Source organism: Pleurodeles waltl, chromosome 5 (assembly GCF_031143425.1).
Source record: "Pleurodeles waltl isolate 20211129_DDA chromosome 5, aPleWal1.hap1.20221129, whole genome shotgun sequence".
NCBI lineage: Eukaryota > Metazoa > Chordata > Amphibia > Caudata > Salamandridae > Pleurodeles > Pleurodeles waltl.
The window spans coordinates 1,525,349,024-1,525,369,292 of record NC_090444.1 but is presented as its reverse complement, the minus strand read 5'-3'; the positions used below and the strand labels follow the sequence as shown (position 1 = coordinate 1,525,369,292).

The following is a 20,269-nucleotide window of genomic DNA, read 5'->3' as shown; positions in this document are numbered from 1 at the left end:
TCATCTTGAGGGAATTGACTTTCCTCGTGGGCTCCTACCTGTGTTCTCTAATGGTACATATGTGTATAGTTGATAGACATAAGGTTCCCTAGCGAGCCCAAGGAATCCAATTTATTACAAAAAGGACCCCCAGGACTGGGGGTCCTTTGTGTGTTAAATAGAATTGCTAAGACAACCTTTTATTCTTTTATTTCACAGACAACCAGCTCTTCTGCATCTGTGCAGCCAATAACTCAAGTATTTCAAAGGGAATCAAATTTCTAGAAACTTCTCCATATTTCAAAGAAAACCACAGGATTAATAATAGGACACTCAAACTCACACTCAGTTCCACTTTAAAAACCTATGAAAGGACTTTCGGAGGCCTGCCTGGTGCTGTGGCATCCTGTATATTTAAGAAGATTGCTTTTCTGCACCTGGAAGGACTGTTCTGCTGCCTGAAGCCTGCCATGACACACGTCGCAGACTGGATGAAATCCAACTGCTTAAAACTGAACATGAACAAGACTGAAGTGATCATCTTCAGAAGCAATCCCTCCCTTTGGGATGACTCCTGGCGGCTCTCCACACTTGAAAAACTACTGTCACCAACTGACCACACCCGCAGCCTTGGCATCATCATCAACAGCAAACTCAACTTCAATCAACAGATAAACGCAGTGGCCTCCTCCAGCTTCCTCAACCTCTGCATGCTACAGAAGATCTTCAAATGGATCCCCACTGAATCCAGAAAAATGGTCACCCAAGCTATCATCACTAGCAGACTAAACTAAAGAAATGCCCTCTACGTCAGACTCCCCTCTTAGCTCCTCCACCACCCTCCAGACCATCCAGAACACAGCAGCAAGACTCGTCCTAGATCTTCCTTGCACCTCAGGGGTCTACACTGGCTGCTGGTGCAAATTAAAACTTCTCACCATTGCCTACAAAGCCCTCCACAACATTGGACCCAAGCTAATCAACTGCAGACTATCCTTCCACCAGCCAACCAAGGAGCTCCGCTCGACAACCCTAGCCCTCGCCCATGTCCCAAGGATCTGATGCAGCCGCTGAAGCAAGCTCTCCTTCTTATACCTAGAGTCCAAAAACTCAAACAACCTCCCCCCCACCTCTGCACCTCACACACCCTCCTCGGCTTCAGAAAAAAACTCAAAACTTGGCTCTTTGAGGAGTAGTTTGGGCACACAGGACTACCCTGATCACCTGGATACCTCCCAGGTGATAAGCCTGGGATACTTGATTGATTGATTGGGCAGTAGTAATCCAATATGCATAATGCAAAAACCAGCAATACCAGTCAGCAAAAAACGGATGTGATTGATCAAAATGTAGGGTTTTCTCAAACTCTCCTTGCCACCATAAACCCAGGACAAACTGATAACATTCCTTTGGCAGTTCTCATTCTCTGAATGGAAAATATGTAGAAAAGTCATCTGCATTGATGTGGTCAGTTGCAGACATCCAACCTACTAACATGCCCACTCCTCTCTGTAGACAGATGGACCTACTCAACAATTTTGGACCATTCCCCAATGCCTGACTTTAACAGTACTGCTACTGTGTCACACTCATTTCAAGCCACTAACATTACCCATGGATACCCTTATTATCTGCAGACCTTACCTGGGAGAGGAATATCCCTAGACTACTCACAGATGCATCCCAACAGGTGAACATTACCACCATTGCTAAAAAGATGATGGGGCCCACTGTCGACCCATAGGTCACCCACTTGTCCCCAATTTAGAGCCTGACTAGCTCTGCCCAAAAGCAACCAACCAACAGAGGCCACTGACAACTGTGTGCCAGGAACCTGACTACTGTCTGTCCACTAACATATGAATTCTTCAATTCACTTTTTTGGGTAGCTTTAACTTTCAGCCAGCGGGCCTGCAAGGAGTAACCCGCTTGCTCCTCAGGTATTTCAGGCCACCTTGGTGTCCCAGAGTGGGAGGCCACACTATCTTTCATTAGAAACTTGCGGCTGTACTCTTGCTTTGTGCCCAGGACCTCTAGGGTATTGACACTGTCTATTTTTAGGGTGACACAATGTATCAAGCAGGCGTCGGGGTGGGTAAGGTATGATGTCTATGAGTGTATATTCAGCACCTCCAGAATAGCTTTGGCCTCACCAGTGCCAATATTTGGGATCTCTCCTTTCGGAGCAGATAGGTCCTCATCCTCCCATTATGGCTGGCCCCCACCTCTTCCTCTTTACTCTCCTTCTGGGTCTCTGTAACCTAACCAGAAGTAAAATACCCTGAGAGATCAGTAGAAGGTAAACAGTGACAGGGGGCCCATTCACTGTTAGCCTCTAAAAGCGATTTCTACCACCCTCCAGGATTACTAGCTTATCTTCTGGGCTTGATTTATGCCATATTCTAGTTACTTCTCCCCCATTATACACTAGTCAACCTCCCAGAGTGCCCATTTGTGAGTGCTTTTATCTTGGGGCATGAAGAATCACTGCTTGTTTCCCCGACTCCAGATAGTCAAAATATCTGACATTTTCTGAGTGTCTCTTTCCCCTGGGGATCCTATGATCCTGCTTTTGAAAAGTGGTTTGGGACACTTTCCCTTTATCAGAATGTTTGGCTTTAAGAAATCCTCTTTTTGAGACTTTTTTTTTTTTCATCCTTATCTCTACTACAGGTCTGTTCCTCTGCTCCTCCTTAGGGTCAACCTCTTAGGAGGACCTCTTAGTATTTCTTAGATACTTTAAGGCATACACACACATTGACTTCCTTTCTAAGCTTTTTGGGGTTAGGCATCTTGCAGTCTACTAGATGCTTGTGTAACTATGAAGAATAATCATGAAAAATGTGCTCCTTTGTAACCAAATCGTATAGCACATCATCATAGGTCTTCACTTTACTGTCCATTTACCTAGCCCTTTACTACTTTCAGTGAAATGCCCACATATTCCTCCAAGACTTTTGTGTTGTATGATGTATACTTAAGGTAACCTTCAAGCAAGCAAACAGACTACACTCAGGAAAACATGTAAAGTATTAAGCAGTAGTAAAATTTTAAAAAAGCCAACACAAAACAATACGAATCCTACTATCAAGTTATTATAAATATGGGAAAAAAGACAATTAATCAACTGCGATCCAATAAAGGTAATCAGAGACCTTAATTTTTACAACTTAAGGGCAAAATGCACCCTCAAAAATCAAAGCGCAAATCAGTCACTGTTCACAATTGGCCAGGACTTATGCACAATTTCAGGCAGACTGTGATGGAGTAGAGGCTGGATACAAGAAGCAGGTTGTCCTGGTGAAAGATTTTATCTTCTGACTTACTCTCTATAATGAAAGTCAAAGTAATCTAGTGGGGCAAGGTTGAAGGCTGTATCTGGTGAAGTCCTCTTAAAGTCAGATAGGTGTGGAAGAGGTCTACTGAAGCTGTTAGCTTAGGTGTGAAAATCTCTAAGCAAATAAATTGAAATTTTGCAGAACTTCTCATTGGTCTTATACTTTTGGTGCCTGGGCCCGATCAAGGTTTCAACCTTTTAATTTAGTTTCCTGTTTGGAGCTCAAAATGCATCACTGGGGCAAATGTGGAAGCTGTGTGTATGTGTTTATTGGCATTTATGTTCTGTGAAATTAGTTAGGAAGCAAAAGAGTGCTGTACATTGCACAAAGGCATGGGTAGATGTCCTTGGATCATGTACACCAAAAAGGGATGATAGAATTGCATTTCACTCAATACATTTTTAGGCACAGGGAGATTCAGTGATTTGACAAGAATCATACAATGCCGATCCTAGTGTCAAACCTGGAATTCAAATTCAACAACACGGGGTCCACGGTTAGTAGCTTTAATCTCTAGCCCACAGCTCTTATCCAGTGAAGACCTCTCGAAGTTGTCTTGAATTAGGACAGCTTTGCTTTGAGGCCACCAGCAGTACCCAGATTAGTCCCAGTAGCTACTGGTCAGCAGGTCACTCCAGGATTAATATCTCTTGAGAGCTTGTGTCCCTAGGGCCACTAAGGAAACCTGACACCTGACCCTTGGATTCACTTCTTGGTACTGGCTTCAACTGGGAACAGGTTCTGTCCTTAAGTCTCTAAACACATCTCAAACAGCAGATTTAGGGGGTTATTACAACTTTGGAGGAGGTGTTAATCCGTCCCAAAAGTGACAGTAAAGTGACGGATATACCACCAGCCGTATTACAAGTCCATTATATCCTATGGAACTCGTAATACGGCTGGTGGTATATCCATCACTTTACCGTCACTTTTGGGACGGTTTAACACCTCCTCCAAAGTTGTAATAACCCCCTTAGTCCTATTCTGTTCTTTCAGAGGTCACACAAGTATTCTGATGAGCTGTGGGTGAGGTTCCACTTTTGTAGGATTCCCAAAAAAGGGTGGTTGACTCCTGGAAACTCTTTAAACAATGAGAAGTTGTTCAAGGGGGAACTGATTCTAGTTTTTCAACCCATCATGCATGTCATACTGCACACCAGAGCTTATTTTGTGACAGTTCTTGCTAGTGACTGGCAGCACTGCTGCAAAATATCCCAGAGGACACCATTCTGAGTAAAACCAAACATGGAAGTACTTACTAACTGTGGAGGTTTCTATACAATAGTTTAAAGTACTGCACTTCACATAATTTACACTTCTGTTGAAATATATGTTATTATCTTTAGAGCTATAGGAAAAAAATCAAATGTTTCTTCTCCTTCCCTCTTTACCATTAAAAGGTTAAATTTGCTTTCAGTAATGAGTTTAAAGCTCACTATATCTACTCAGCAGGAGATTTTCATAGGTTTTATTTGGTAAACCCATGTCCATCATTTAGCCATTTTTTCGCATGTTGTCTAAATCATTATATGACATTGCAAACAAAGTTGACTTAACTCCAGGCATGCTTTGTATTGTTGCTGCCATTCTATTTGTTATAGTACTATCATTCCAGTCATTTGTTAAAGACTAATATCCCCTAAACAGGCTGTCAGCAGGCACACATTTTAATATCAACTATTATTTGTGTCAGTTATTAAATCCCTACTTTGTTGCACATGGTAATTACAGAAGAGATACCTGTGAAAATATGTGCATTGAGTGGAGTTTATCTGCAAGGGCTATGCAAATATGTTCCCTCTTAAGGAATATCATTGATTCCTTTTCTATAGAAAAATGGGCATACTTGTACAACATTGTCTTTTTCTACAAATGATGTGAAAATGTTTCACATATGGTTATGCAAATAGCGTTTAGAGTACTAAGTAAGATAAAAAATTAACCAAATAATGCTGATTAGTTTTTTGTGAGCAGGCACAGATAAGATACCACAGTAGCATTTGCCTCACCATTGTTCTTCTGGTCCCTCATGATAACTAACAGTGAAAAATAGGTACCCCCACCTGTAGGTAAATCACTTTAACAGAAAGTTTCTCACAAAATGGTCATCTATTTCTTAATGATAGGTCAAGATTATCCAGTAGAAGTTGGATCTTGCTTCCAATCATAAATGCCACAAATGTATACAACTCAGACCCAAGTTTGTGTCGTGCAAAGCAATGCAAAGGCCTCAGTAAGATTTATGCAAGGGGTGATTTGCGGTGCTTTGCATGACTTTTTTAAACAAATATAATGCAACACAGCTGCTTGCACTCTGTTGCATTACATTTCAAAGGCATTCATTGGGAGGAGAATGGGCGTTCCTCCGCATTCACCAATGAAATATAATGCAAACCCAGATTTACCAAAGGTAGTAAACATGGGATTGCGTCAAAATGGAATGTCTACCACAGACAGGCCTGTCGAGGATTTTTTTTTCTCTTCAATAGTTCCTCTTTTATATTCTGCAGCACATAGAAATAGGAAATTGCCTCTCTGTATTATTTATGTGCAGGAAGCTATGCCTTCCTGCACAAAAACAATCCTGCCTGTAACAAAAGCACCCTTGCAGAATGGCACAGGGGTGTCTTGCCTGGAGCTAGGTAACACACAGTGCACCAGCGGCATGAGGGAGCAGATGGATGCCATACCTTAGTAGATATGCACATTTCTGCTCTCTCTGTTTCACACACTGTAGTGGAGCAACTTTGTTTGCTGCTCTGTGTTGCATGAAACATCAGTAAATGTTCCCCTCAAGGAACAAGTTAAATGTATGTTAATTCAAAATCCAAAGATCTTGGCCATATATTTTGTAAAGATTCACAAAACAACGATAATTGGGTTTGTTGATAAGAAAACAGATGTTTGCTCCGCTCTAATTTAAGGTCAATTCAATAAATGGTCACACACCTTAAAGAGAAAGTGTTTTGTCTGTATGAAAAGCTTAACATTTTACATATAACATTCACATATGCTTATGTTTTAGACTCACCCTTTCCATGTGTCACTTCTATATTCCATGTACAGTTTAAGGAATTTGGATAAAAATCAGGAAAACCAGGTGACAGAATGGTCCCATGCTTTCCATGAATATAGCCACCGCAAAGAGCTTAATAATAATGAAAAAAAACATAAATTGTATTTCATTATAGATACATAATAACTTAAACCTAAATTGAAATATAATTATTTTGCAACATAAATGAAAAAAAAAGCTTTAATTCTACTTATTCTGGCTATAAATACTGCTCTAAAATACTTGACATTGACAAGTAAGAATGCAATTACTATATCATGATATTTTCCAAAAATAGAAAAACATAAAATTGCATTTGAAAGCTAACAATCATGAAGAAATAAAATTAAATAGAAGGGTTAAGATCACCCCATGACCATGGGCTTTATAATCCCTTTCTGATTTAGTCCAATGTTATGTCCAGTAAATTAGTAGTTTTATCTTACAGTCTACCTAGATAGACTAAGAGAATATTTGAATTTACAAAATTAAATAGATATCTGCTCATCTTAAATCATACATCTTTTTCAGACAACAGTAATATCCAGTGATATTCAATTATGTCCAAGCAAACTAATGCAGGGTAAGCAGCACTTGGGATGATCCATATTGCTCTAAAATTTGGAATGATAAATCCATGTTTCCACAGATGCCTAACTAGTTCAAATAATGATTTGCATAAATCTTGCAACATCTATGGGGAATAAGCTGATACACTTTGAGCTATCAAGTGCAGAAAATACTCTATGGTGAAATGCACTGCTTGATACAGACACATCCATTCTGGTCTCATTGGTGAACGACTGAGAATGTTACTTATGATAATATAGTTGTATCCCTAACCTTATGTAGGGAATATTTGTATGTTTTTTGTAAAAAAAGGCAATCAAGTAATCTTGCTACTGTTATGAATATGCTAACTGGAACAAATTATGTTCTTACGATTGGCAAATACCATTAAGACCTAATTGAATCAAAGGAAGTCAAAGAAGAACAGTAGACAAATCATAATAAGAGCCACCATTTTCATGTTCATAGTTTCAAACTAAACAGACATAGGGGGTCATTACGACATCGGCGGTCTTTTCAAAAGACCGCTGAGGCCGCGGGAGACAGAATACCGCCATTGCCGGTGGTATTTCTGTCTCCCTATTATGACATTTCCGCTGGGCCAGCGGAAATGTCACATCAACATTGCAGCCGGTTCGTAATAGAGCCGGCGGTAATGCTGATGTGCAGCGGGTGCAGTAGCACAAGTCGCGCACTTCATTGCCCGAAATTCGGGCAGTTAAATGCGCGATGGGGCTATTCCTGGGGGCCCCTGCACTGCCCATGCCAAGTGCATGAGCAGTGCAGGGGCCCCCAGGGGCACCCCCAGTCCCCTTACCGCCGGCCTTTCATGGCGGTGTGTACCGCCATGGACAGGCCAGCGGTCGGGGACTCATAATCCACAGGGCAGCGGTGCTTGCACCGCTGCCCTGGGGATTATGACCGCCAGGCGGAATCCTGGCGGGAAAGTGGAGGGGCCGGCGGTATGGCTGTGGCTATTCCGCCACGGTCATAATTGCTGGTGGTACACCGCCAGCCTGTTGGCGGTGTTACCGCCAACATACCGCCGGCCGCCAGGGTCGTAATGACCCCCATAATTCTTTAATTAATCATTCTTAGAAATGGGGTCTTTGGTTGGCAGTCAGGTTGCCCCCTGTCCAAGCAAGGACCCTCACTCTAATCAGGGTAAGTCACACACAATTCAAATTGTCCAGAAAAAAAAAAAGTCCAGTTAAATTAGTAAGGTGTCCCCTAGCCCACAAATAGATGTACATCTTTAAGGCACCATCCTTCCCCTAGCTATAGCCTGCTAAACATCATTTAGAACAGAACTATGAATGGATTAAATATGAAACTTGATATAAAGATTTTTTTTAACAAAGAAAGAAGTGAAGTGGTTGCAAAATATCTTTGAGCAATTGAGTTACAATTTGTATTTTCATGAAATTATTGTAAATATTAAACAAATTAATTATGGAATTGTTTAGGCTTTACAGATACATCTATTGGCACAGTATTAAATTGATCTCATCAGTCATGGTTATAATTGTGATGAAGGCATAAATTAAAGGTAGTCAAATAAAGGCATTAAAACTGAGATCATACTCTATGTCTAACTCATTGGTTTTACTTTTATTACCTCAGAGCATGGTAAATTCAAATTTAAAAAATGTTTCCGGAGCGCTTCTATTTGTCACTGCTAAGGCTCCCAGGATCTTGAGGTTAGTACATAAGGGTCAGGACTAAATCTAGCAGAGGACACTTGCAGGGTCCAGTCCAGGACCAGTCGCTACTGCTCAGTTGGTTACTTCACAACAAAAGGCTTTCTGCAGCTTTTTATTTCTCTGTAGCCATACAGGAGGTCAGGCAACTGACACTTGGAGTTCATTGTTTCGGGGACGTAGAGAACAAAAGGCTTTTATTCCCAAGGTCTTCTCTTTCCTTCACTGGCTGACCTGCACAGAAAGGTTGTTCTCTATTGTAATCTAAAATCAATGTGTACAATAAGGTTCCAGACTACTTTTATTCTTTCAGCTATGTTCACTTTTACATGAAATCATTTGAGCAGATCCTCTTCCATACAGTTGGTTCGTAAACACTAGAAAGTACTGGAACATTCGTAAAGTACCAATATTCATGCTGTAAGGACTATTTGTGTTCAACAATGACTACATCTAAAGGCGACTGAGAGCGTCAATATTTAATATTCTGCAAAAGTGCAATATTCTCCAGTGAAGGTGAACACTTAACGATGGGCTAGACCGACGTGTTTAATTATTTAATACAAATGGGTATTCTTCACGCTGGCACAGAATGATTAGCAGTCATTGCATATTCACAAATTAAGTGGTCCCCTAGACAAACACGATACTAGTCCATGTGGCTTGGCTTGGAAGACAATTCTCCTCTCCTTGATACATTCAAAACTCTACTTCTTTTGCATGTCATTAAGCGATCTTTGCACTTCATGGAGAAACGGGAAATATGCCTAGTGGATCACCAGGGAGTTTCACAGCTTATTTTGAAAAATGTAGCTGAACATGTTCAATTCTCTTCTGAGCAAGCATTTCTTATAAAAACGAGCATGGTCACCGAGGGTAGTGCTGTGTCTCCAAGTGCATTAATGCCCTTTATTATTTATAAAAATGTGTTGTTTTAAGGAGACCTAATTTGATTAATGAATTGTAACAAGGTCCCTCTGCTGAGTGAGGAGCCACACAGCTACCTAATTAATGGTAAGTCATTTGACCTCTCATACGTGAAGGAAAGAAACAATGGCTCTACCCCACATTTGCAATTCATAAGCGTACACATCTTAAAGAACGTGTGAGCCTTATGTGCATAGCAGTTTTGATTACATAGGTTTTCTTTATAAATCCAAATTATTTTTATTTTGTAATTATTGAAACACAATTACTTTTTACTGGACACATTCCATTTGTAGTTTCTGTTGTGCAATCCATGGCAGATGGAAAAAAATACTTTACATCGAAAGAAAAAAAAACAGCAGCCATTGTCTCCACTATTACCATGCAACAACAAAGCCCATATATTTTAAAGGATCACATTCATACATTGAAGCCAGAATATTTCATTGAAGGAAAGGAAAGAAAACCATGGTTGCTTTTTCAGACGTACCATCGCAGCTGGGCAATGCATGATTCCACTGATGATTATTTTCACATACTAGTGGTTCCTCCTCGCTAAGAATGTATCCTGGATCACAGCTGAATCTTACAATCGATCTGATGCCAAAGTTATTCCCGTGTCGATAGCCATTTACGGGGATGCCTGGGTCAAGGCAGGAGTCAGATTCCAGTGTAACACCTAGAAAAAAATGCGATTAAAAGTGTCCTTTCACCTACGTGTGATTTAACCTAGGAATAATAAATGTATTGTTAATGCTAAGCGTGTGCCAGAGATACTAAGTGTAATCAACATTCCTCTATCGACGATATTTTTGTTTCAAAACATAAGGACATCAATGCACAACATTTGCTGTGATTTCATCACAGTTGTTAGGCAACGTATCTAAAATGTCTGAGTTCAAGGCTTACAGCTGAGAAGTACAAAGAAATACAATTCCGAAGCAATGCTATCAAAAGAACAAAGACTGCAAAAAAGTTTCAAAAATGCAAAAAGGGCAAATTCAAACAGAAGAACAACTGCATCCTGCTTGAGGTGAGTAAAAAAAAATCACTTTAAAATCTCTGACCAGCAGTTCGTGGGTATCCTCTTAAAACGCTGTTTTACATTTAGATGATCAAAAGGGCTCCTGGATCGTTTGTCGTTCAACACTGGGGTCACATTCTATGTTACACAATGGAAGGACTCGCAAATAAATAATGTTGCCAGAGTGCCAGCCCTTTGGCCTACTCACTCTATGACAATTACTCTTGCTACCCATCAAATGCAGCTTTTCATTGCCCTAGTATACTAGTTCGCACAACACACACTTCTGCTAGCTACACTCTGTCCATAAATGATACGTCCTTGCACTGGTTATCAGTTACAGCTCATCGTCACTGGCAAATGCCATCTCCTTATTTAACATTAGTGGCTGTTACTCATACTGACCACCGATCAAATACTAAAATCACTTGTACTTTCTCCCCCACTATCTACAAATGTGAGTTCTTACACTCTCCACAAGTGTTAGTATGTCACAATAGTCTCTTGTGTCAGTCATCCAGTCTCCTTATCAGTGACATTGCCTCATTTGGCCCATTTGGTCCAACATAATATATTGCCCACCAGATTGAAGTCCTAACACTATCTACCAATGCCTACTTCTAGCATGCCCCATGAGTACATACGCTTGATTGCCCACTGAAGTCAACACCCCCACACTGCTCACCAGTAATATGCTCCACTGTACTTCATTACGGGGTTGTCCGACATGCTATAGGTAGCACATTTGCAGCATGCGTTCCAGCAATAACATGTCCTTAGAAGGCCCTAGACTGCCACCACCTAAAATTACTCACAATTGTAAGTTCCTCATAATGCCTCAAGTGCTTGCTCCTCACCCTGCATACCTCTGTACAGCACTCACCTCCTACCAGTGCCAGTTCCATATATTGCCCATGTTAGGAATCCTCACATTCCCCATCAGTGTCTGCTTCGTATCCATGCTGATCAGTACCTGATTCTCAGATTGCCCACCAGTACCTGCAAATTAAAATACTAAGGGGCATATTTATACTCTGTTTGCGCCGGAATTGCGTCGTTTTTTTTAACGCAATTTCGACGCAAAACTAACTCCATATTTATACTTTGGCGTTAGACGCGGCTAGCGCCAAAGTCCATGGAGTTTGCGTCATTTTTTAGCGTGGACACCTACTTTGCGTTAATGATATGCAAGGTAGGCGTTCCCGTCTAAAAAATTGACTCCGAGGCATGTGCGCCGTATTTACACTCCCGGGCAAAAATCACGCCCGGGAGTGGGCGGGTCCAAAAAAATGACGTACGGCCGCTTTTGCGCCGTTTTTTTGCGCCTGGAAAAGGCAGGCGTTAAGGGACCTGGGGGCTCTGAAGGAGCCCAGAGGTGCCCTCCCATGCCCCCAGGGACACCCCCTGTCACCCTTGCCCACCCCAGGACGACACACAAGGCTGGAGGGACCCATCCCAGGGACATTAAGGTAAGTTCAGGTAAGTATTTTTTTTTATTTTTTTGGGTGGCATAGGGGGGCCTGATTTGTGCCCCCCTACATGCCACTATGCCCAATGACCATGCCCAGGGGACATAAGTCCCCTGGGCATGGCCATTGGGCAAGGGGGAATGACTCCTGTCTTTGCTAAGACAGAAGTCATATCTATGGGGGTTGGGAGTCGAAAAAAATGGCGCAAATCGGGTTGAGGCGAAAAATTTGCCTCAGCCTGACTTGCCCCATTTTTTGGCGCCCACGCTCCATATCCCCCTACGCCGGCGCTGCCTGGTGTACGTCGTTTTTTTCCACGCACACCAGGCAGCGCCGGCGGCTAACGCCGGCTAACATCATTGATTAAATACGGCGCCCGCATGGCGCTTCAGAATGGCGTTAGCCGCCGCTAATTTTTTTGACGCAAAACTGCGTTAGCGCAGTTTTGCGTCAAAAAGTATAAATATGGCCCTTAGGTCCTCATTTACAATAATCTAATGCATCGGTTCAGATGCATCAGATTTCTTGCACTGCCCTATGACCCCCCCAAACGACGCCATGGAAGTGCTGTATTTATAATACAGAGCTGAATGGAGCACATTTGCACGGGTGCGTAAGAAATTCTGACATCTGTGGCATTAAACTCAAGCACTACTAGATTAGCTTCAGAAAAATGATTAAATAATGCTACTCCAGCAATGGCAGGAGGCCCCATTGAGGAAATCCTTCGCCAGTTTTGTGCCTTCTCAGACTGAAACAGTGAAATGTAGTAAATTTCACTGCACCAGTTCTGTATGGCTTTTCTTGTGGGAATGCCTACCTTGTACACATTACACCCGGCACACGTATAATGTGATGCAAGTCTTTACAAACTAATACATTGGGCCCATTGCATCAGTTTGTAAATTTGGATCAATGTGCAGCACTGCTTGCGCCACTATTGCATCAAAAAAATGATGGAATGGTATTGCAAAGGCCTTGTAAATGAGGCCCTAAATATCCACTTTTCCCACTGGTGACCAGTTCTTTCCCTTCCCACTTCTACAGTGCTTGTTTCTCACACTGCCTCACGATGTAAACTTCTTACACTTCCCACCAGTTGAGCGTCTTCAATCTTACAAGTGACAGTTCTTCAAACTTCATACTAATGAATCAACTCATAATGTACAAGTGTTTGTTCCGCAATATATTGAACAGTGCGTGCTCCAAAAAACCACCTTAGACCGTTTTTGTTGCATTGTATAGGACAGAAAACTACTCAGATCTCAACATTCATGCTTACTTATCACTCCGCACGTTGGAAGATGTGGGAAAATGTAAATAAATAAGAAAGCCATCTAGCAAATCAAACTATGGCCCATTATTTAGACTTTTTTGCGCCGCATTTGTGTCTTTTTTTTATGCAAACGGCGCAAACTTACAAAACAACTGTATTTTGTAAGTTTGCCACTTTTTGCGTTAAAAAAATGACACAAATGCGGCGCTAAAAAAAGAATAAATATGGGCCTATATTTCTCCTCACAAAAGTAACAAAACCTCAGAGAGGTGTGAAAGGCATGCAATATGATTAACAAAAAATGCTCTTTTATATCTAAACTTTGAAAAAGAAAAATGTTAATTTTCTGAATGAATCCAAGTAGAAGTGCAAGCAATTTACATAAGATATTTTTTAGTTTTAGTTACCGAATGGGAGCTCTATGTATTACTACACAAATATATTTTGAAGAGTTTTTATCGCTGCCTTCAAATTATGTTAAACATTTTGAGAGTTTACATGTTTCATTGACAGTAGTGTCACTTATAATAGTAGCCCTGTCCTGTGATTTTCAGTATTAAAATTTCAAACAATGAGATATTTCGGTTTATTAAAAAATGTAGTTGGAAATAATTGTCGTGTACAGGTTTCAATTAATGCGTTTCAAGGTAATAGAATCATCTGACTTACTTTCATATCGTATCAGAAAACCAATGCTGGAACGACTGTTGTCAGTAGTAAACAGCAAGTACATGAAGTTCCCTGTGCTGATGAGAAACTGGGGTGCTTGGGTGCCATGATATTCTCCTATTAATGGTGACATATTAGCAGGTCCATCTCGAACCTCCAGTGTATCATAATTCACTTCAGTTTGGAATCTGAAACAAAAGAGGCAATTTATGAAACACACCTGACAATTTAAATAAACTTCAAAAATACAGAGTTTTAATATATTCATAGAATATAAAAGTATATATCAAGAATGAAACTGGCAATCATGTTTATAGACTTTAATAATCATGGAACCCTGGCACAGAGAAACGTTTGGGAATTTACAACTTTGCTCCTTGTCGGTGGCAATTACTTCTGAAGGATACGTCTAAAAGCAGATTCCTAACCACAGAATAATCACTCCCAGACTGGATCTAGGAAATTTTCTTCAGCACTACTAGCACACCGCAAGGTGGTGTTGTGTTGTTTCAATTTGGCTGTGGGATGGAGCAGAGCTACATATACCCATCATCCCTGCAGACTGCTCCTTTCTTTCCTTTTGATGCAAAACTGGAGCTGCATTTCTGATCTTAGCAGGCTTCAGACAATTCCTAAAACAAATTTAGGTGTGCTTAAGAATGATATTCCAACACAAACTAACAGGTTTCAAACCATGCAGGGACTGCAGAAACCAAAAATAAGTGTGTTAGAAATAGGGTCTTTGGGTGGCAGTCTGTTTCCACTCTGTCCAAGCAGGGACCTTCTCTCTAAGCAGGGTAAGGGAGATACGCAGCTCAGATAACCCCTGCTCACTCCCTTGGTAGTTTGGCACAAGCAGTCAGGCTTATCTCAGAGGCAATGTGTAAAGTATTTGAACAAAAACACACAGTAACACAGTGAAAACACCACAAAAGGACTCCACACCAGTGTAGAAAAAGAGACAATATTTGTCGAATTTAAACAAGGCCACAATGACAAAAATCCAACATACAAAAACAAAGATATGAATGTTTAAAATAAAGAGTCTTGATCCATATAAATCAATGGATGCATTATTTAAGCACAAAGTACCTGGTATGCATCAAAAATAAAGCTAAAACTGCACCTGAAATGCAAGCGCTGCGTCAATTCCTTACTTGCAAGTGAGGCGGTGTGTCTATTCTTTATTCGCACAGGAGGCTGTGCGTTGATTCTTTTCTTGAAAGGGAGGCCATACATCGATTTCGGGTGCACAGCCTTGGGTCCGTGCAGGGATGTTGAAAACTTTGACGCCCAGTAGTTCCATGCGTGGAAATATCCGACACGGTGTGGGATGACAACAGGAGCTGCTTCGTTTCTCTAGCTGTGAGGCAGGTGCTAGGTTGAATTTTCAACCACAGGATGGGCAGTGCGTCAGTTTTTCTGATGCTAGCACAGCTGTGCATGGATTTTCCTATGCAGGTTACCAGCTCCCACTTCTAAGGGCCCCGGACTGAATTTGTCACCACTTATCAAATCAGGACTCCAGCAGAAGGGCCCAGGCACTGGCAGATGAAGTATTTGATGTCCCTGAGACTTCAGAACAGGGGGCAAGCTCAGTCCAAGCCCTTCAAGAAACTTCAGAAGCAGGATTTCAGAAAGCAAAATCCAGTTATTTCCCTTTTCAGACAGAAGCAGCAGCAGGTCAGCACAGTAAAGCAACAGGCAGTGTGGCAGGTCCTCCTCAAGCATCAAGCTCTTCACCTTGGCAGAGGTTCCTCTTTATCCAGAAGTAATCTGAAAATCTGGGGTTTTGAGTCCAATACTGATATGCATTTCTGCCTTTGAAGTAGGCAAACTTCAAATTAAAGTCTCTGTTGTTTACAAGATCCTGCCTTGCCCAGGCCTGGCCCCAGACACACACCAAGGGGTTGGAGCCTGCATTGTGTAAGGACAGGCACAACCCTTTTAGTTGTAAGTGTCAGCACCTCCCTCCCTACTCTAGCCAAGGAAACTCATCATGATATGCAGGACACTCCCCAGCTCCCAATTGTGTCACTGTCTAGTGGGAATTCACAAACAGCCCAACTGTCAGTCTGACCCAGAAGTGAAGTACACAAGCAGGCAAAGGCACAGAATGGTTAAACAAGAGAATGCCTACTTTCTAAAAGTGGCATTTTCAAACTGACAATCGAAAAACCAACTCTATCAAAAGATGTATTTTTAAACTGTGAGTTCAGAGACCCCCAAACTCCAATCTCTATCTGCTCCCAGTAGGAAACTGCACTTAAAAGATATTTAAAGGCAGTCCCACGTTAACCAATGAGAGAGATAGGACTTGCAATAGTGAAAATGGAATTTGACAGTATTTCACTTTCAGGACATGTAAAACACAACAGAACATGTCCCACCTTTTACATACACTACACCCTGCCTATGGAGCTACCTAGGGCCTACCTTAGGGGTGACATACAGGTAGTAAAAGGGAAGGTTTAGACATGGCAAATGGGTACACTTGCCAGTTCGAATTGGCAGTGCAAGTCCGTACACACAGACACTGCATTGACAGGTCTGAGACAGGTTTACAGGGCTAATCATGTGGGTGGCACAATCAGTGCTGCTGGCCCACTAGTAGCATTTGGTTTACTGTCTGTGGGCACTTCTAGTGCACTTTACTAGAGACTTACTAATAAATCAAATGGGCCAATCATGGATAAACAATCATCAATGCAATTTAGACAGAGGGCACTTGCACTTTAGCACTGGTAAGCAGTGGTAAAGTGTCAAGAGTATCAATTCCAGCCAAAACTAATTGTAGCACAGAGTCCAAAAACAAGAGGTCAGAAGCAAAAGTATAGGTAAACCACGGCAAGAACTGCCAGGTCTAACACCTGTCGACCCAGATGAAATTGGGGAAACTACCCAACCCCTTGGGAGTTCTCTTCACTAAAGCTGAAAAATCTGGAAAGACCATCATCGTTAGGGTGGTCTGTTCCAGGGTGGTGTTCCACTATAAAGTCCATTCCCTGTAGGGAGATGAACAACCTCAACAGTTTGCAATTCTCATCTGGATTAGTCATCTGAGGGGCCTTTGGTCTGTCTGAATCCAGAAATGAGTCCCAAGCAAGTAGAGTGTTAGCTTCTTCAGCGCCCCCAGACCACAGCAAAAGCTTCCCTTTCTATTGAGCACCACTTCTGGTCCCTGGGAACTAACCTCCTACTGATGAACGCTACAGGTTGGTCTAGACCCTCTTCATTCAGTCATGAGAGCACAGCTCCTACACCATGTTCTGAAGCATCTGTCTGCAACACAACCTCTTTGTAAAAGTCAGAAAACTTGAGCACGGGTGCTGTGCACATGGCCTTCTTCAGGGTGAGAAAAGCACTCTGGCACACCTCTGTCTAGATCACCTGTTGTGGCTCCTTCTTGAAAAGAAGTCAGTTCTGTCAAGAGAACAACCATGGTGCCATACCCCTTGACAAATCTCTTGTAATGTCTGGTGAGTCCTAAGAAGGCTCCCACCTCCATCTGGATCTTGAGGGTGCCCAAGCCAGAATCCTGTCAATCTTTGCCTGTAGGGACGTCACCTGGACGCTCCCTACCTGGGGTCCCAAGTACATCACAGACTGTTTCCCTATTTGGCACTTACTGGCCTTAATAGTGAGACCTGCACTTTGCAGGGCCTTCAATACTTCCTGGAGGTGGTGCAAGTGGTTCTCCCAGGTGGAGCTGAAGACAGCTATGTCATCTAGCTAGGAGGCACTGAAGTTCTCCCACCCCACCAAGAATTTGTTGACCAATCTCTGGAAGGTGGCAGGGGTGTTCTTAAACCCAAAGGGCATGACACACAACTGGTAGTGCCCCTCTGGTTTTGAGAATGCTGACTTCTCTTTTGCCCCCTTGGTTAAGTCAATCTGCAAGTACCCCACATCAGGTCAAACGTGCTGAGGAACTGGGCAGATCCCAACCGGTCAATGAGCTTATCAGCTTGGGAGGGGTGTCAAATCAGGTGACAGCATTGAGCCCCCTGTAGTCAACACAGAACCTAAGTTCAGGTTTCAAACCAGATGGAGCAGCCTTGGGGACCAGATCCACAAGACTGGACTAAGGGCTGTTGGAGTGCTCAATCACCTCTAACTCCACCATCTTAGAGAACTCCTCCTTAATGCTCTCTCTCATTTTGTCAGTCACCCTGTAAGACTTGTGCCTGACAGGTAGACTATCCCCAATGTCAATATCATGAGTGCACAAATGGGTGACCACAGGGGTGATTGAGAACAGGGAGGCAAACTGACCCAGTAACTGGCGACAGTCCCTCTGCTGTTCTAGGGTCAGAGTAGGGGAGAGGTTCACACCCTCTTCTGACCCATCCTGCTCTTTGGCAGACAAGAGGTCAGGGAGAGGTTCACTCTCCTCTTTCACCCCATTATCCATGACCAAGAGCATGGTCAACTCAGACCTCTCAAAGTGCAGTTTGACCTGGTTCACTTGTACCACCCTTAAAGGGTCCCTAGGAGTCTGCATGTCCACCAAGTAGGTGACACTACTTTTGTGCTCCTTCACCTCAAATGGCAAGGACCAACGGTCTTTGTGATCACAGGGGCTCTACTGGGGCCATCACCCACACTTTCTGGCCAGGATGAAACTCAACCAGAATGGTATTCTGGTCATACCAGCCTTTCATGTCTTGCTGGCTAGCTTCCAGATTCTCCTGGGCGAGTTGCCGGAAAAAGGCTGTCTGGTTCCTGAAGGCCAGCATGCAACTGAATACATCCTGGGGGGGGGGCTTCCTGGGACAAATTGGTACCCTGGTCAGATACCACCTCCTTGGGGAAACCCACATGGGTAAAGATCCCCATCAGTGCCCTGGCAACTATGGGCACAGTCTCAGTCCTCAGGGAGAAAGCTCCTGGGTACCTGGTGGCAGGGTCCACCAAGACCAAGATAAAGCAGTTGCCCATGGCTGTCTTGGGATCCAGAGGCCCCACAATGTCAAAGCCCACCCGCTCAAAACGGGTGCTCATGACAGGAAAGGGTTGAAGATGAGCCCGGCACCTCTTTCCAGATTGCCATTTGCCTGGCAGGACTGACAAGTCCTGCCAAATGCATCTGAGTGCTTTCTCATTTGAGTCCAATAAAAGTGGGCGACAATCCTTTCAAAGGTCTTGCCCTGCCCCAAATGACCTGCCAGTGACACATCATTAGCCAGACCCAGTAGGAAGGCTCTGAAACACCGGGGCACCACTAGCACACGGGATGCCCCAGGCTCAGCAGCATTAGGCTCACTGTATAGGAGATCATTCTCCCATCAAAGTAGGCGAGTCCCAGAGGTGTCACCAGCTACCTGGGTCTCGGCCTCTTTCTGAAGACTCTCAAGGGTGTGGCATTTTGCCTGCGCTGTGCAGAACTCTTCCATGGTGGGTCCTCCTTCCTGCTGCCAATGTGTCAGCTCAGGCAGGTCCCCCAGTTCAGTTGCCTCTTCCCCTGTAGGTTCTGGGGCGTCTGCCTTAGGTTCAGCCCCCTCCCAGACTGTGGGAATTTCATGAGCAGGATTCCCACTCCTCTTGCCCCCTCCTTTCTTGGCAGGCACCTGGGCCACTTTTTCAGGGTCCAGGCCCACTTGACTACCGTCTCCGGTGGCCAGGGACTGCCCACTCCGGCAATCTCAACATTTCCAAATGGGACCAGAGCTCCACCTCCTTCCAGGCATGGATGGACTCACACCTACCCTCAAGGAACCTCAGACTCCCCCATTCTAAGGGAATCTGAGCTACCAAGCATTGGCATTCACTGTTGTCTACTGCTACAACCTGGTGGACCACATTAGGGAGTACCTGCTCTCGAGACACCAGATGACAGCAGAATGTTGTCATACAGACTTCTGTGTCTCTAAGAGTCTCCACGTGCCTTCCATTGATGGTCACCCACTGCCATTACTTCTTTGTATTATCAGGCATGAGGGTTCTCTGTGCTACCTCACCCGCATTTGATTCACAGGCCTTAGGCACTTCTCGTACACTTTACTAGAGACTTACTAGTAAAGCAAATATGCCAATCATGGATAACCAATCACCAGTGTAATTTAGACAGAGGGCGCTTGCACTGGTTAGCAGTCGTAAAGTGTCCAGAGTTTCAAAACCAGATGAAATGTATTATAGCACAGTGTCCAAAAACAGGAGGGTAGAAGCAAAAAGTACAGGGAAACCACGCCAAGAGCCGCCAGGTCTCAGAAGGTGTATCAGCTCACATTGTTCTGCTAATTGTGCCTTCATGCATCCAAAG

The 20,269-nt window shown here is 43.1% G+C and overlaps 1 protein-coding gene across 1 annotated transcript in view; it reads right to left on the bottom strand.

The window, feature by feature from the left end:
- CSMD1 (CUB and Sushi multiple domains 1) overlaps positions 1–20,269 on the bottom strand; it is a 5,088,256-nt gene that overhangs the window by 2,037,078 nt on the left and 3,030,909 nt on the right. The window contains exons 17-19 of the mRNA XM_069235813.1: positions 14,008–14,195; positions 10,060–10,248; positions 6,349–6,465 (exon numbers count right to left, since the gene is read on the bottom strand). Of these exons, the coding sequence (XP_069091914.1) occupies positions 6,349–6,465; positions 10,060–10,248; positions 14,008–14,195 (494 nt within the window). The remainder of the gene's footprint in view (positions 1–6,348; positions 6,466–10,059; positions 10,249–14,007; positions 14,196–20,269) is intronic.